Source organism: Apis mellifera, linkage group LG5 (assembly GCF_003254395.2).
Source record: "Apis mellifera strain DH4 linkage group LG5, Amel_HAv3.1, whole genome shotgun sequence".
Taxonomy (NCBI): domain Eukaryota; kingdom Metazoa; phylum Arthropoda; class Insecta; order Hymenoptera; family Apidae; genus Apis; species Apis mellifera.
Window position 1 is genome coordinate 11,348,207 of NC_037642.1, and position 18,666 is coordinate 11,366,872.

General features: G+C 25.0%; 3 protein-coding genes across 5 annotated transcripts; 1 reads left to right on the top strand and 2 right to left on the bottom strand.

Annotated features, from left to right (window-relative positions):
• Nucleotides 1-78: 78 nt before the first annotated feature.
• Nucleotides 79-4,641, top strand: LOC409576 (spastin). Of its 2 annotated transcripts, XM_393080.7 has the most exons (7): nt 79-1,116; nt 1,223-1,393; nt 1,899-2,159; nt 3,055-3,407; nt 3,505-3,836; nt 3,922-4,232; nt 4,408-4,641. In XM_393080.7, the coding sequence occupies exons 1-7, from the start codon at nt 570-572 to the stop codon at nt 4,569-4,571; spliced, it is 2,139 nt and encodes a 712-aa protein (XP_393080.4). In that variant the 5' UTR covers nt 79-569; the 3' UTR covers nt 4,572-4,641. The 2 variants fall into 2 exon arrangements, with proteins under 2 accessions (XP_393080.4, XP_006567713.1); XM_006567650.3 differs by lacking the exon at nt 1,899-2,159 and having other exon boundaries at nt 85-1,116.
• A 3,963-nt stretch (nt 4,642-8,604) lies between these two features.
• Nucleotides 8,605-12,617, bottom strand: LOC411890 (nucleolysin TIAR). Its single transcript, XM_395357.6, has 3 exons — nt 11,591-12,617; nt 11,154-11,450; nt 8,605-11,029 (listed from the first exon to the last, which is right to left on the bottom strand). The coding sequence occupies exons 1-3, from the start codon at nt 12,176-12,178 to the stop codon at nt 10,736-10,738; spliced, it is 1,179 nt and encodes a 392-aa protein (XP_395357.3). The 5' UTR covers nt 12,179-12,617; the 3' UTR covers nt 8,605-10,735.
• A 1,420-nt stretch (nt 12,618-14,037) lies between these two features.
• Nucleotides 14,038-18,620, bottom strand: LOC411891 (ARF GTPase-activating protein GIT1). Of its 2 annotated transcripts, none has more exons than XM_006567649.3 (13): nt 18,345-18,620; nt 17,845-17,978; nt 17,663-17,775; nt 17,385-17,571; nt 17,185-17,315; nt 16,908-17,097; nt 16,758-16,830; nt 16,030-16,227; nt 15,790-15,956; nt 15,192-15,362; nt 14,944-15,123; nt 14,619-14,849; nt 14,038-14,545 (listed from the first exon to the last, which is right to left on the bottom strand). In XM_006567649.3, exons 1-13 carry the CDS (start codon nt 18,400-18,402, stop codon nt 14,348-14,350), a joined length of 2,031 nt encoding a protein of 676 aa, XP_006567712.2. In that variant the 5' UTR covers nt 18,403-18,620; the 3' UTR covers nt 14,038-14,347. The 2 variants fall into 2 exon arrangements, with proteins under 2 accessions (XP_006567712.2, XP_006567711.2); XM_006567648.3 differs by having other exon boundaries at nt 15,790-15,965.
• Nucleotides 18,621-18,666: the final 46 nt, after the last annotated feature.

Below are 18,666 nucleotides of genomic sequence, written 5' to 3' on the forward strand. Positions count from 1 at the left end.
TGTGTGAAAAAAACAATAAAGATATCTTAAGTACATATACGCATGTGCAAGGGAATACAATAAAGGGCGCAAGTGCATAAAGTAATCTATCTCGTGTACTTAGAATATATACTAAATGAAGTAAATAGTAATATGCACATAATATAAGTTTTTCTATGTATATTTTTGTATGCGCGATTTTGTAAAACAACGTTTGTTGATGTTTGTAAATTCATGTTATATATTCATGTTTCAAGTTAAATGTGAATCAAAACAAGCGATGCTGAAGAAGATTACGAATTATTCTATTTTATTTATGATTTATCAATTGCAAACATTTCAAAATTCTGAAACTTATCGTTTTTTTCTTTCATCTTCTTTGTCAATAAAAACGATTGTTTCTGTGCAATTATTTTTAGAAAAACTTAATTGTTGAATTTCGAAAATATTTTTTAAAAAGATGATTTAAAACAAGTTTTCATTTTCAATATTTACACAACATTGGGAATGTCAGAATGTTTAGTTCAACTTGTATTTGGCGATAATAAGTGTACTTGGTACTATAGGAATTCAAAAATTTGCGATAGGAAATGTCTTACAGTGATGGCGGGCGTCCAATACGAAAGTACGGCACTAAGTCGCCGAAAAAACTTTGCGTGACCAAGAATGAAAATAGTGATAAAACAACAACTACCATTAACTGCAATAATCATCACCACAATCATTACCATCATAATCATCGCTTTCTCGACGCCCCTCAGCCGTCAGTACACAAACGTAATCTCTATATTGTTTCTTTTCCTTTGATATTGCTTTTTAATGTTCTGAGGACACTTCTTTATCAATTATTTGTGGTATTCAAATACTTATATACATCTACATCTCAGCTGATTCAACGAAGACAAGCTTGCAAACAAACTTGTCAGCTAGAAATTGTAGTTGGTCAGAAATCTAGTGAAAATTTAAATAATAACTTAAATAATACTGAACAAATTGAAAACGAGGGAATGTCGCAAGTGCCTAGAAGGCCAATTGGTCCTGGTCCAGGAGATCCCTTACTTGCAAAACAAAAACATCATCATCGTAGAGCTTTTGAATTTATCAGCAAAGCTCTTAAAATTGATGAAGATAATGAAGGTATGATATTATAAAATTATGTAACATAAAAAATTATATTTGAACTATATTGTATAATTTTTTATTCTTTTAATATATCATTATTATAATTATAATTAATCAATAGGTCAAAAAGAAATGGCAATTGAACTTTACAAGAAAGGAATTGGAGAATTAGAAAAAGGAATAGCTATAGAATGCACTGGTGGTCGGGGAGAAGTATGGGAACATGCACAAAGACTTCATGATAAAATGCGCACTAATTTAGCAATGGCAAAGGACAGACTTGATTTTCTTGGTTTGTAAACATATATTTTAAGTATATAACATTTCTTAAGCTGTTTTAGTCATAAAATTTACTTATAATTATTAAATTATTAAATTAAGTTTTAATACAGCTTAAGGAGTAACACTATTACTGTTTAGCATGCTCATGTGTTAATTGTTCTATAATGTTCACGCGTATGTATGTATCTGGGTGTGTGTTTGATGAAAGTACTAATGCGTGAATGTACCTGTACATGTATGCATGCGCGCGTTATTCCTTTCTTTAATGGTTTTATTTTTATTTTTTGGCACAATATTTTTTTTTTTCATAAGCGATGCAAATTTTTATGTATTAACTAGTAGCCAAACTTCATATAGTAGCATTTCTAACGGCCATTCAAGCATTCATCTCAAATTTAAAGACTAGTTATATATAATTTACAATTTGGATAAAAATTATCAAAATTATGGGTTCAAACTGTATTTAGCTATTTAGCCTACTGCAGCATGGCAGAGAATGTTTTTCCTTTTTGTAGTGAGTGTGTGTGAGCTGAAAAAACTGGATATCTGCAATGAATATCGTGCTCCTGGAAATAAAGTGGACAGCGAACATCCAGGAAAGAATCTGAGGATCCGACGCAATATACACACATTACAAACAACTCGATCTTCTTTAAATACAAATCATACTAAAAACACAAACAGTACACAAACAGTGAACATAGGGCAGAATACATGTACTCAAATTCCCAAGTTAAGGCCACGTTCACCAAAAAATTATTCTGCCCATTCTGAAGGTACTGTTTGTCTGAAGTTTTGGGCTTACAATGCAGACTTTGACTGTAAATTTGTTAATTGCTTTTTTAAACAGTTATTTCTATTTCATTATTAACACATGCATTTATATTAGTTTTTGATGTAATGCAATAAGTAGTAAATGCATGCATGTTAATATGTATATTTTTTTTTATCATTGATGTAGTTATGCCACACTTAGCAGTATGATATATTTATTTAAGTAAGTAATTTAAAAACATAGAATTATTTATATATAAGTATAAATAAAAAAATATTTATATACACATATGATATTATGTGCATGGTGTGTATATATATATATATATATATATATATATATATATATATATATATTATATATATATGTGTATATATATATATATATATACATATATATATGAAGCAATGAATAAATAAAAGAAAAGATTAGTTCGTATGCATGAATGTGTGCTTTATATAAAAAATTAAAGTTTTGTTAAAAAATTAGAATAGTTTCAAAAATTATTTCTTATATTTTTAAAAAATATATTCATATTTGTTTTATTATTTTATATAGTATTTAAATCATTAGTTTAATAGTATATATAATTTTTTAACAAATGAAATGTTTTATACATATGAAATATTAAGTATGCTTTTAACATTTTAGACATACAAATATATTATATCACATGCATACTATCTTAATAAATATATTTCATTCTTTTTATATTAACTTGAATTATGTTAATAATTATATCTTTTATTGCAAAATATTTGTCTTGTATTGTTATTTTTTCTAATAGTTCTATGTAATAGATATAATAAGAATTTGTATTCAAAAGTATTATAATAGTTTCATTTTAAAATTATTTTAAAATTTTTTTGTTTCTTATTTATTTTATGTTTTTATAGCATCTGGAAGAAAATTATCTGTTCCTGGAAAAAGAGTGGGCACAGTTATAAGTAAAAGTCAAACATTACCACGCAGCATGGGACGTTCAACAGCAATACAATCATGTCATAGAGTTGCACCTATTAAACCATCATCTACACCACCTTCAGTGAAAAGGCAATTATCAGTACCTGGAAATGGTTCACCTATTAGGAGACCAGGAACACCCACCGCATCAAATAGCAATAGAGGAACACCTACAAGAAAAGTACCCATTTTAAAAGGTGTAGATCCAAAATTGGCACAAGTTATTCTAGATGAGATTTTGGAAGGTGGAACAGCAGTTCACTGGGAAGATATTGCTGGTCAAGAAGTATGTAGATATTATACCTATATTATCAAATAAAAAAAGAATATATAATATTATATATATGATAATAAGCTTATATTTTCTTTTTTTAATAAAATAGACTGCAAAACAAGCACTACAAGAAATGGTTATTTTACCTTCATTAAGACCAGAATTATTCACTGGTTTGCGAACACCAGCAAGAGGATTATTATTATTTGGTCCACCAGGAAATGGAAAGACATTACTTGCACGTGCTGTTGCTACACAATGCAATGCTACATTTTTTTCAATATCTGCTGCTAGTCTCACATCAAAATATGTTGGAGAAGGAGAAAAACTAGTACGAGCTCTTTTTTCTATTGCCCGAGAACTACAGCCATCTGTGATCTTTATTGACGAAGTGGATTCATTGTTAAGCGAACGAAGGGATAATGAACATGAAGCTTCTAGGTAGATTTTAATATAGCTTTTGATATTTATATAAATTGATAAATATTTGTAATTATTATTTATTTAATTGACAATTCTTATTTAGGCGATTGAAGACAGAATTTTTAGTTGAATTTGATGGATTACCATGTAATCCAGAAGAAAGAGTATTGGTCATGGCAGCTACAAATAGACCTCAAGAATTGGATGAAGCTGCATTAAGAAGATTCACAAAACGAGTATACGTTACGTTACCTGATTTACGAACAAGAATTATGTTACTAAAACGACTTTTAGCTAAACATAATGATCCACTGACTTCAGAAGAATTGAATGAAATGGCAGTTTTAACTGAAGGCTATTCTGGGAGTGATTTAACGGGTTTAGCAAAAGATGCAGCTCTTGGTCCTATTAGAGGTAAGATAAAATTTCATAAATTTTTTATACATATTTTCTTTTCTTTTTATTTAATATGACTGAATGGACACAAAGATTTTGACCAGACAGTCTAATAAATAAATAAATCATTATTAATTAAATAAAAAATATTCTATTTTTAACCTTCATAAAAAATTTATTAAATCTTGTACAGAACTTAATCCAGATCAAGTAAAAGAATTGGATCTTAATTCTGTACGTAATATTACAATGCAAGATTTTCGTGATTCGCTTAAAAGAATTCGTAGATCAGTATCTCCTGCAAGTTTGGCTGCTTATGAAAAATGGAGTTTTGAATACGGTGATGTAAGTCTATGATTTTTAAAAATTAGTTGAACTTTATAAAACTTTAAAATAAATTATATTGAAATATATCAACATTTAAAAAGAAAAGAAGAAAAAACTTAACAATGAAAAATACAACAAAAACGATATTCTGCGATATTAATTAAAATGATATTAATTATTATAGAATGTAAATATAGCAGCTTTTACATTTTCTAAGCTAATTTATAAAATATCTACATATGAAAAGAAAATGTAATAATATTGCATAAAGCACTCTTGCTAAGTACTCTTTTTTAAATAGCTTTATACAATATATTATATATATATATGTATATATTATAATATATTTATATAATATATATATATATATATATATATATAATATATTAATATAATATATATATATATATATATTATAATATTATATAATATATATACATATATGTATATACATACATATTATACATTTCATACTCCATCCAGTAATCAGGTATCATAGATTTAAGTTTCATTCTAAAAATGTTAATATTAGAATTTCAATGTTTGTAGTTATATTATAGCCTACATAGATTTTTCTAACTTTTTTATTTCATATTTCGATAAACTATAAGCTTTAACTTCATTAAATCAATTTAATTTTTGTTATATTATTAGCAATTTGCAAATCATTATGATATGAATTATTCTAACAATACAAAAAAATATATAATTCTACAGTTACAATTACAATATGCACTTTATAATAAAGAGAGTAATGTAAATATTTAATTACTTACTTATATTTCAAGCACAATTAATTTAAATAATATCTGTAGAAAGACTGTATTTGCACATGAAACAGCTCACGTCCAATCAGATAATAAAACAATTACTGTAATTGAGTATAAACAGATTAAGTACCGCTATAATTATGTTATCAAATAAGCATGAAAATAAATAATAATCTTGATCTTATATATAAATATGTGCTAAAAGTATGCAAATAGAACTCTTTGAAGCACATGAATTTTGTAAAATATAACAAATTACATATTATATAATGTACTTGGGAAGAATATTACAATTATTATTCTTGTTATGTTTGATAATACTTCAAATATTCATTTCATAATTGTTAAAATGAAATAATATAATTAAAGTCTCTTAATAGAAAATATTTGACAAATTATAAATCAATTCTTGATTTGATGGATATTCTATGAAACAACGAATTGCAAGTATGTTTGAACTTTGTGAAATTAAAAATATTTATTATTTATAAGTAAATATTGTCATTAAAAAAATTAATGTTATGATAAAGGTATGCTACAAAAAGAAATCGCATATATAAAACTTTTTGATATTTATCTATTGCTTCAAATGCTCAAATAAAAAGTGATTGTGCTTGTATTTATAGTTATTGATTTAAAACTGCATTTATTACAAAATCGTAATATTAAGCTTGTTATTATTTCACTTTAAAATTAATTAATTAAAAATATCTTAATTTTATTTGACATATATTTAATTTATAGGAGAAGCATATAAAAATTATTTCTTTATGTTGTAACTCGTTATTATTAATTTATTTTTAATGATGATAATGCAACGAGTTTAAAGCTTCTCTAATGTGATCAGTAGATAATACTGAACTATAAAAATATTATATATATATATATATATATTGTGTGAAATAATGTTGAAAATTTTTCTTATTTTTGTGTCATCTAATTTGATAAAAAGAAGTGTAGCTCCTTTAACATGTTAGAATTTTTAACTATGTAATAATTAGACTGCGGAAGTTAATGCAGTACTAGATGCAGATATTGTATGTAAAATTAAAAAATTCATATAATTATGTTTAGTCAGATATATATAGTATAATGTAATATATATATAATATATAATATAATATATAATATATATATATTTAGTATATTTACATTATATATACATTTAAACTTTAGTGATCCTTAATACATATATATAAATATTGCATACATTTAAAACATAAATTTTTAATTTTCTAAATGTGTATTTTTAATACACATATATTAAAAATTAGAATAAAAATACACAGATCAGTATTTTAATATATTTCAAAATTATTAAAAATATTAATAATAAGTGCTCATATTTTATACAGCTTCTAATTGTGCGTTATACACGGATAATTATGTAAAAATTATATAAATATAAATAATGAATACGTTTAATATATGTAAAATAGAGATATATATTAATATTTGATGTTACAATATTAGCTGCCTATCATACAAATTTGTTATGGCAATATTTGGCAAAACAAGAGCATATTTAATTGCTATGATTTATAATGATAAGATTGAGTAAATTTTGGCAATTATTTGAAATTATTAATTATTTAAATTATAAACAAATTCAATATATACAAGAAAGATGAAAATATACACAACAAATATGCAGAATAGAAAATTTATTTGTAAGTTTTTTTTAATGATAAAACATAATTATGTTGAAATCTTATTTGCTTAATCTCTTATCTTCTTACTTATTTAATTCCATGTGCACAAACTTCCACAGTCTAATTATAATTAATGCACTTATAGAAAAGTGATAACTGTAAAAAAATATAAGTTTGCACTTGCGCAAAATTGCGCGTTTTTTCTATTTAATATGCAAGTAATAAATAATATTAAATAAATTTAATTTCAGAATTCTAACAATATAAATATTAAGTTAATATATATTGCTGAATACTATATGTATAATTAATTTGATTGAGGAACTTGTAGATTTAATGTTAAGTCAATGTTGAAATTGTTTATGTTGAAAGAGTATAATGTAAACTATATTGAAGTTTTACTTACTTACTTTAGATAGAATATTTTTTCCTTAAATTGATGTCAGTCGTATTTAAAATTTTTTGCATTAAATAATTTATAATATGCATAAGTAAAATATTTTTGCTCGAATTTCGTCAATAATCTTGCACAACAGACTGTTATGAATATAGATATATCTCCATTTACAACCCTGGCCTTCCATGTTAAAAACACGTTCTGCCTCGATTATTTTGCTACTTTTATAAAAACTACTTTTATAAAAAAAATGAGAATTTCTTAATAACGTAAGCAAAACAGTAATGTTAATATCAATTAATGCTATGTAAATGAAAAATAATCAATTGTGAATTGATTATGCAGAAATATTTGCGCATGGTTATATGAATTATGTTTTCTTGATAAATACATTATATAAATATATAAATACATTCGAATCCTTTTTTCTGGATAATATAGAGATAAAAATTATTTTAATTAAAAAATTCATATCACTTATATTATGCATTAAATGCAACTTTTCTAAAGAGATAATAATTATTAACAAAATAAGTAATAATTTATTTGATAAAACGTAACATAAAACTTGTAAAACTTATTTTTATTTCATCAATGGTGTGTTTTTTATAGATCTTGTCAATTATTTTTTAATTAATGCCAAATCTATATTTTTGAACAATATTATAAATTACGTAAAAAAGTATATGGAACAAGATAGACAGATTATAATTGTAAATTGCAAACTTAAATTTTCGTTGAGCAACTCCTCCTTTTAATATATTATATCGTAGTATTCTTCGCTTGATAAAACAATTAACAAATACATATTGAATTAACGTTAATATACTCAGTGACATGCAATTAAATAGTAATTTTTAAATGTAATTGAATAGTATAGTGTCACTTGTTGTACAAAAATACAAGATATCCTATTTAGTATTTTGCCGCTGTGTGATCGAGATCGAGGAACGCATGTATTGTGTGTAATAAAGTGTACAGTACAAATTATTCTTCAGCGCATTTTATTTAAAAAAAGGAATGCTCGCAACTTTCAAGCGAAAATTAATCAAATTATTCACAATTTTACCGAATTATAATTTTTTATTATAGTGTTAAAATATTCCAACTTGACATTACTAAATTCGTGAAAAAAAATTTTAATTTTTAGTAATAATAATATAATTGAATAAGAATCCGTTTTAAATTGAACAACGCTTCTTTTATACAGAAAACGAAATTGTGTAGTTTCAATAAATCGCAAATTTTGTACTTAAAGTTCAATTTTATTGTGTCAAAAAATCAGTCAGAATTATGTCTTCTACATTAGTCATTCAGTCATCAACTGCTTGACGCGATAATTTGCAGAAAAAAATATCTTCGATTAACTTAAACGATTATTGTAAAAGTATGTCGGCTGTAAAATAAAATTACCTTGTTTATGTACTTAAAAAACTTATATTATTTTTACATTTAACCAGTTATAAACGAAGGTACTACGTTCCTTATAAATTTAAAAAATCACTTTTGATATTATTTCATAACTTTATATTTTATAATAACGTGGGCTATGAAATAATACAAAATATTGTGTATTTTAAATATTTATTCCTTTTTTTTCATTCAAAGGACAATTTGTTTTTATTATAAGATAACATTATCCTAAGCATTTTCGAGGGTTCCACACCCTGCTGTACCTAAATTATTTTTTATATAACATTTTTTTTTATGTCTTCCATCGGTTCACTGATTATTATTAATCCATAGACAAGTTCTTTTTCTTAAATTGGCTCTCCGTAGTTCGATATCACTTATCGCAGTCAATTAATCATTGCTATATTCGACTTATGTTTCTTCTGTTATTACATTCAGTACTGACTTTATACAAATTGGTTTTGAAAGGTTTATGGCTTTTTATCGTCGGTGGTGAAGCGAAGTATCGATAAATTTTTATTACACTAATTCACTCTAATTTTCTTTTATTATTAATTTATTAACTTGATGAAACATATTTTAAAAAATAAGCATTCAAAAAATTACCAGAATGTTAAATTTTTTAAAGAAAATAAATATAAAACTAAATTTTGTTGAAAAATAAAGAATAAAATATTATTTAAATTATGTAACAATTTTTCATCTGTATAATAATTAGAAGATATGAAGATATAAGTATTGTATTATATCATAATTGCAATAACTTTAAAATATCGAATAATATCAAATATGATTGTCAATTGATATACTGATTGTTACAAGAGAAAAAATTAATATTTTATAATATACTCAAAAGAAATGTAATTTAATTATCAATGTATAAATTAATAAAGATAAGACAATAGTGACTCCAACTCTTAGTGGAAGTGTTTATCATTATCATTATCATTATACTTAAATTACATATAATAATTACACCAAGACTCGCTATTTCTTTGTACAGATGGAGAGGAGTCACTATGCAATATAAAGTATATTCAATAAGTCAAATTCAATATTTTCATAAGATATTTCACTTTTGACACTTCCAGAAATATTTTCTTTAAAATTTTTTATAAGAATGTTTTGTACATTTACCACCGACGATAAATATCACAAAACGAGGGAAGTTTACAACTCGTTTATCGACTCGCATAGTTTATTTTAATAAGGGCCCTGCATACGTCAAAGCATGCATCCAAATCTAGCTACATCACAGGCGCCGTGTCTACCTATACTCTCTATCTTATATTATATTCAATGTCATACTTTGTGTTTACCATAAATGAACATTTATCTTTGTTCATTAATGATTTGAAATAAACTAAAGATTGGTAATTGTGGCAAAAATATTAAAAATATAACAACGTAATGGTCGCATACATACATACACCTTACGCAGCACAACGAATGCAGGGCTCATCAAGGGGCTGCAATTTTAAGTTCAGAAATATACCTCATTCAACACTTTAAGAATATAAATCGTTTTGAAAAGAGTGTTATATTACACTGATGGATTGACTGCTATGATATTTCTTCTTTCAATGAACATTACAAGATATACTTGCATGTATTATAATAATATACGTTTCTATTGTTTGGCAAGAGAAACGTATTAAGAAAATGTATATTTAAATGTATGTAAGTGTATATATGTATATATATCACTTGATCTTTTGATGGTATAGTCTCTGATATATTACTTAATATCAGTCAATATTAATACAACCAAATTTAGGAGCTTCTTCTTGCTATGTATTATACTTCAATTGAAGTAAAACTGGAAAATTTGTACATATGATGCTGCAGTCAAAATACCAATAAACTTGTTGGAACAGGTATATGACAGAACAGTTTTTGCAAACGCCCCAGGGGCAAATGTATCATATGTAACAATTAGTTGATGTTGATCAATGATCAATTTCATTGCGTGGGGTATTGTGGCATGGTGTATGTTACCATAGCAGGTTGCTGACCTGGTGGCAATGGTGCAGTTGCAGTCGGTGGTGCAGCAGTCGCTTGTGCAGGTTGCCATGTACCTGCACCAGGAGCAGGCATTCGCATACTATTCATATATTGAGCCTGTTGTCCATAATATTGACCATAGTACTGAGCAGGCTGTAAAAATTGACCTTGCATTTGTGGATATCCTTGTGGATACCAATAACTCATTTGTTGGCCATATCCATATGCATACTGTCCAGCTCCAGCTGTAACCTATTATGTTAAGAACAAAATATATTTTAATATTTTTCAATTTATTATAATCATAAAAATATAAATAAAAAAATTAATGATAAAATATATAAATAAAATAAAAGAATATATGTATTAAAATTACCTGTTGAGCTTGATGATTTGCATTTGGACCCACACTGTTGGGATCTCCATTTTCTTTTCCCCAAAAACATTTGACAATACTACCATTAATTTCTGTATTATGTGTTGATTCTATGGCATGAGTAGCAGCTTCCTTAGTAGTAAACTTTATGAAAGCATATCCTTTATCCTTAAATACTCTTATATCTTGTATGGTACCAAAAGGAGAAAATGTTTTGGTTATCAGGTCATCTGTAATGCCATTTGTAAAACCTCCACAGTATACTGTGCAATTAGTTGGACTACTTTGGTTATATACCTATTAATAGTAATATATAATTATTAAATAAATTTAATTAACTTATATTCTCATAGATTAAATTATTATATTATATTTTCATTATATATAAAGAAAATAATTGATGTATAATGTATAATTTTTTGAAATTTAAAACATACCTCTTCATAATTAGGTTTACTATTATTTGAATGTCGTGGCCTTTCAGATCGAGGTGGTGGTGGTTTCCTCGTTGACCAATTTGTCCTGATGCTTCTAGATCCAAGCCACTGACCATTCATAGCTGCTATCGCTGCTTCAGCTTCAGACTTTTTGACAAATGATACAAAGGCATATCCTTTACTTTTCATGGTTTGTGGATCGCGGACAATTCTACAATTGCTAATTTCGCCAAAAGGCGCGAATGCTTCTTTTAAAGTTTGTGTTTCAATTTCTGGCGAAAGATCGCCGACAAATATGTGATGGTGATTACTCGTATCCAACTTCGGCTGATTTCCAGGGCTCGTTGCCCAGTTAACCTTCATTTCCTTATTCAGGAAGGATCGCTTGTTCATGGCGGCTAGCGCTGTAGCCGCGCATTGATGATTCGTAAATTCAACAAAAGCATATGGATCGTTTCCTGGTTCCCGTATAATCTTGCATCCTTTAACAGCACCTATTTGTGAAAAAAGTGCGCACAAGAGTTCCTCCGACACCGAAGTGTCTAGATTTCCCACATAGAGCGTTCGCGGATTACTTTCTTCGCTCATGCTCGCTCTTTCAGAACCCCTGTACTTCCTTATTTAACTAATTTCCTTACTTTCCTTGGGCTTAATTTATGGTTCACACGTTCAGTGCGTGATACGTGCATTTACCTCGACCCCAGCATCAGAATTCAGATTTTCTCGCCTTTTCCAAAGAACACGGACGGTTGAACGCGAAGCTACACCCAGCCTCTACGTCATACTAACATAAAATGGCCGCTCTCCTGCTTCACTACTTTCCCTTCAATCATCCACGTAAACTTTCGTATTCTACCGATTAACTTACTTAAAACTATGTTTTCTTCACGCCTATTCAGTTCCTTTTATCTACCTACCTAAAGTTTATTAAATTGACTTGAATAACTCAAAACTTTATTAGCTAAAGTGTAAAGAACACGTGTTTTTGTATCATCCGTCGAAGATTTCATAACAGGTAGCGCGAAAACGCTTGTGAATCATTGGCCTACAAAATTCACTAGACAATCACTTTTTTAAGGTTGATTTTCATAAAATCTTCCGATGTTAATATTACTTGCTTATCCTTCACAAGGTGACAATAATTAATCATAATGACTATTAAAAATACGTACAATACATATATTTATAAAAATTTATAAATATATTTTATATTTATTTAGAAAAAATATGTACATTGAAAAATAAAATAAAATAAAATTAATTATTTTTATATTATTTTTATTATATCAAAATAGAAATTTATAATTAAGATTTAGAATTAAAAGAAATTTATTTTGTCATTTTTATAAATTTGATAGATCGTATTCTATATTTTAATTAATAAAACATAATTATTTCATATATAATAAGTATTATTTAAATACAAAAATATTGAAATAAAATTATTTTATTATTTAAATTAAGACAAATGGCGTCTACAAATAAACATTTCAACATCAAAGAACGGAAAAAAATATTATGAAAAATAATTTTGATTAATGATTTAATGAATTAATGATTTAATTAATGATTTTTTATTTCAATTTAAATTATTATAATATAGCTGTCATTTGTTTTAATATATATATAAAATATTTTTGGATAAATAAAAATGTTGAAGAACGATTTTATTAATTATATTTGTTAATAATACATTTAAATTTTATTTAACTGTAAATGTATTCTATATTTAATATCAATTAAATATAGAATATATTTACAGTTAATTAAGTATAATAATATTAATTATAAATATAAATAAAAGTAATTTTATAAAAAAAATTTTAAATAAAATAATTAATCTATCATAATTATTGTATCATCATATATAGAATAATTATTGTATAACCATATTACTGATAATATGAATAAGAAAACACTTTTTTTTATTGGCAACGAAATTCTTATTTGTAATGTTCAATATAAATATATATATATTTTTTTCTATTTAAAAAGAGAGAAGGGTAGATATAGATAGATAGATAGAGAGAGAAAAAGAAAGAATGAGAGAGAGAGAGAGAGAGAGAGAGAGAGAACCAATTATAGTAAAATTTAATTCACAAAACGAGTTTCTTATAAATTATCATTATGTATGAACAAATTATTAATAAAAATATTTTTATTAATTGATTTTTTAACTATTTATCCTGTAAATAATCATATGTTCATAAGGTAAAATAAATTTTATTATTGATATTAAAAATGCAAAAAATTATCAAATTTTAACAAATATTTTGTAAAAGATATTTTTTTATATTGCACTTTATACATATATTTTATAGTTATATAAACAGAATTAATTTTTTCACGTTTATAATTTCTTTTTACATGCCAGCTTATATGAACAAAAAATACATTTATAAAATCAAATATACAAACTTAAATTGTATAGTAATAAAATTCATTGGTTTGTGGCTATTCAGTCTTTATAATATATTAAAAATTACATTAATATTATATGAATCATGAAATATGTCTTGTTTTATATTTTTTTTAATAAACTATAATATTATTCATGCATTAAAATCTCCTCATTATTTACATAAAAATAAGAATATTAAACAACAAATTATTATTACGGAATATAAAACGAAAATACTTATTAAATATTTTAATTTGTGATGATTTTGAGTATTATGATGTTAAGTATCTATACAACTTATATATACATCAAATATGGAAAAATTATTTAAACTATAATACTTTGCCTTTGATTTGTTATGTTTGAAATTGGGTAACAAGTAGCTTTGTTGCTTTGGCAATATCATAAACACATGAACGTACTTGTTGGAGGCATCTATCCATATGTTCTGTATCACTAGTACATCTTTGAAGACCAGAACATTCTGCTTGAAGTCTACCTGTATTACCATTTAATTGTCTTAGAGCAGATCTGACGTTTTCCTCAATAGGATTCTATAATATAATTTAAATGTTTTTATTATAAACTTTTATTTATATTTAAATAAAAAATCTTATCATATCTTACTTGAGGAAATATAGCTGTGAGTTCAGCAACAGCAACACGAATTCTTTCTGCACAAGGTACAAAAGCTTCTCGTTGTTTTGGATTTTGCATGGCCATCCATAATTCCCGAATTCTTTTTGTAACTTGTTCAGTTCTTCTAGTAACTTCTTCGCTAGAAGGAAGATTAGGAGCTCCATAGTCCCATAGACTTTGTGTATTGCCACGAGACACTGTCTCTGAATCGCGTTTTGACTATATTTTATATTTATAAATAAAAATATTAAATAAATTTTATAAAAGAAAATTTATAACTATAAACTAAAAATTTTATCATTGATATTAATACCTGGCAAATAGATGTTGACCATGAATTTGGTTTTCGTAGACCTTCTCTTGTTTCATACATAGACGCAGGTCGTTGATTAGTTCGACTAAGAGATGTTTTTATATCAAGTACTGGCTCTAATTCTGGTTCTTGTTCTCCACTAATATGACCATTAATAACCGCATCAGTAGATCCTTTTAACTGTATTTTTTATATGTTTTAGATTTCAATTTATAATATATTATATCAATATTAAACATTTATCTTACATGAATCATTTGTTTTAATTCATTATTTTCATGTGTCAGTTGTTCTATAGTATTTTGTAATGTAGAAATCTGTTCACGGAGATCCCTGACGGTAGATTCAGAGAGAGTTAGTTGTTTTTTCAAAACTTCTACAACAGATGGAAGTCCCTTGGCTAATGGAGCAAAGGCTTCCTGCAATACCATTTTAATGATGAAATTTTATTTAAAAAAAAAAAATAAAAAAATAAAAAATGTTATCATTAAATCACTTTATGTGGTTGTTACAAAATAAAACACATGATCAATATTTATATTATAAATTTTAGTAAATTATATATTATAAAAGGTGTATGAACACTTCTTTGGCTGCACATGCACTAACAGACCTGTGCACTTGCCTAATAAGGAAGAGCCATGTATTTAACTGTTTCCTTATGTTCCTTTTCATTATTAGAGCTGGTACCTTTAATATGTTATCACTTTATCTATTTTTATATAACTTTATCTATTTCTTATATATTATAATATAATAAATTATTCATTTTTTTTATATTTCATGTCATAATTTCTGTATTTATACTATCTTTTTTAATTTATTTTTAAGCAGTTTAATACCTACTTCATTATCCATTTTAAATTGTGTTGAATATTCAGGTATTGTATTGTCAGCCGATGTCAATGCATAATCATCATCAGAAGCTACACTATCATATAAAGGTTCATCATCAGACATTTGTGATCCATATTTTCCATGTTGTTCTTTACGAAGTATAGAAATAGCTGGATCTATAAATACTATATATATTGACATAATGGATAAATTATAAAAAATATATAATTTGAATAATTTTATATAAACCTTGTAAGGGCGCATTATTTGCAAGCATATGTCTTCTGCGAGCTTCAATAAGAATATCTATAATAAGTGTAGCAAATTCCTTTGGTGTAAATCTTGCTAATTTTTGTCTACCTTGGTTCCTTGTGGATGATAATTGTGGATTAACTGGTAGAAAAGGTACAGTACATTTTTCTGGTAAAGATGCAGTTCCAAACCAAACTATTTAAAAAATATAAAATAAAAATAATTAATATTCCTATTCATCAAATAAGTAAAATATAATATTCACAATAGTTTATTATTTAAAAATCATATATTATATATTTAAATTAATCATAATGTAATTTTAAGTTAGAAAAAAAAAAACTATTGAAAAATCGAAATTTTTAAATTCAACTTACCTTTCCTTTAAAATGATGCAATAAAAAAAGCATGCATATTAATAACATTATAAATAAACTAGAAATTAACATAATATAATATATATATATATATATATATATAATGATTTGAATGCATATTTTATATATATATATTTTATATATGTATATAATATAAATATATATATAACATATTAATACTTATAAAAAATTATTTAATAGGATACATTACAGAAAAATATATACTCAATTAAAAAATTATGAATATTACGAAATTATTTTTATACTAATCTATTCATTTCTCAAAATCACTATTTATATAAAGCAATTATATGTTATTATTTATATTTATATATTATTTATTCTTACTTTCTTCATTTTCTCTTCGATCTACTTCATCATAAACATCCATTGCCAATTCTTCCAATAAATGATTTGATAACTAAAGAAAAAAAGATTTATATATCATAGTTCATATTTATATAAAATTTTTACTTATATGTATAAATATATATTTACCATTTGTAATTTATTTCTTCCTTCTAAGCACAAATCACTTTGTTCCAATAATAATGTACATTCAGGAATAATAATATGTTCATCCACTTTATGATTTGGTTTACGTAAACATATAAAATATGTCAGTCTATCTGTTACTTCGTACATGCATTCAATTAAACGATCAGATAAATCTATATGTCCTGCCATTCTAAACAAAAGTTTAGCTATTAAATCTAAATAATATTCTTTTTTATAATTATATCAATAAAATAATATTTTTTTTCTTGTTACATACTTAGCAATTTCAGCAGGTGTTTGTGCATTTGAATCAACCATATTAGGATTACCACCATTAGCTATTAAAAGTTCTAACTGTAAAGCTTGACCTGCTCTAGCAGCTACATGTAAAGGTGTTGTACCTTTTTCCTATAATATTACATATTTTATCATATATTTCTATAATTAAATTATATAAAAATTGTTTTTTTTATTTACCTTATAAAAATAATTTGGATTAGCACCTTGTGCAAGTAATCTTAAAGAAGTTTCTAAATTACTTGTACGAACACTACTATGCAACTGCCTACTTAATTCTTCTTCACTACAACATTCTTCCTTACTTGGATGTAATATGAACACTAAATGTTGATGTTTTGCTTTAATAAAATCAGCTTTTATTGGACTATAAAAATAATTAAATTATATTTTTAATTTAATCATTAAAAATTATATATTATTTTATAATATTATTTTATAAAAATGATTATACTAACTGTAATGGATCTTTAGCTTGTGGTTTTCTCCTATTAATTTTTGAATTACTAGGATCTAAAAGGGAATGTTCCCAAATACTGTTTGCTCCATTATCATTTAATGTATGCACCATCTATAAGATATTATTCATTATTTTTTAAATTATAAATTTTACATAATTCTAATAGTAATTTTTACTAACATTAAGTAAATTTGTATGCCAAATGCTTTTATGAAGAGATTTTATTTGAGATATATGACGACCAAGACTACGATGTACACCACAACAATCATCACATAATAAAATTGCTCTGTTTAATGAAGCCCATCCAGGTTCTAAAAATAATTTATATAAAAATATTTATTTTTATGTAAGTTTCCAAATAAATTATTATTAATAAATTAACATAGTAAGTATAATAAAATAAAAATTTTAATAATTTTTTCTAAATATTATAAAAAATACAATAATTATATAAAAATTATGATTAAAATATAACTTTTTTCTAATTTAAATTATATATATATTACTAATATAAATAAGTAAATAACATTAACCTTCATTAAATAATTTAGTTAGTTTTAATCAATTAAAGAACAATTTTTTATCGACATAAGATTATGAAATATTGGTAAAAGATTAAAAAAATTTAATAAAGCTTATGTATTAAATAAATCATTAGAAGAAAAGAATGCATTTACCAAAGGCTCCGCAGTCAGCGCATATATCCGTATTAACTCTATGCTTCGGCCGAGCCATTCTCTTTACATTTATTTCGTTAAAATATAAGAGTTAGATTTGTTATAAGAAGTTTAAGAGACATAACATAATGCACAAATTGTTTTAAAAATAATATAAAGAACTAATTTAGAAATAAGAACCCCTAGTTTAAACGTCATTATACAGTTAATGATTTCACTATGACAGAAACCATCTCTAGTAGCTTATGTGAGAGTAGTTGTACCATTGATTGAGTATCCTAAAAGACACGCAATCATATGATTTATTTTTACTTACATTATT

Coding starts and splice junctions, on each gene's coding strand:
- LOC409576 (XM_393080.7), top strand. CDS start 570: ATGTCTTACAGTGATGGCGGGCGTCCAATACGAAAGTACGGCACTAAG. Junction 1,394..1,898: donor GGACAGACTTGATTTTCTTG/GTTTGTAAACAT, acceptor TCCTTTTTGTAG/TGAGTGTGTGTGAGCTGAAA. Junction 4,233..4,407: donor AGCTCTTGGTCCTATTAGAG/GTAAGATAAAAT, acceptor AATCTTGTACAG/AACTTAATCCAGATCAAGTA.
- LOC411890 (XM_395357.6), bottom strand. CDS start 12,178: ATGAGCGAAGAAAGTAATCCGCGAACGCTCTATGTGGGAAATCTAGAC. Junction 11,451..11,590: donor GTAAACCTAATTATGAAGAG/GTATGTTTTAAA, acceptor TACTATTAATAG/GTATATAACCAAAGTAGTCC. Junction 11,030..11,153: donor CAAATCATCAAGCTCAACAG/GTAATTTTAATA, acceptor TTAACATAATAG/GTTACAGCTGGAGCTGGACA.
- LOC411891 (XM_006567648.3), bottom strand. CDS start 18,402: ATGGCTCGGCCGAAGCATAGAGTTAATACGGATATATGCGCTGACTGC. Junction 16,831..16,907: donor GAAGAAATAAATTACAAATG/GTAAATATATAT, acceptor TTTTTTCTTTAG/TTATCAAATCATTTATTGGA. Junction 15,363..15,789: donor AATTTAAAATGGATAATGAA/GTAGGTATTAAA, acceptor ATGGTATTGCAG/GAAGCCTTTGCTCCATTAGC.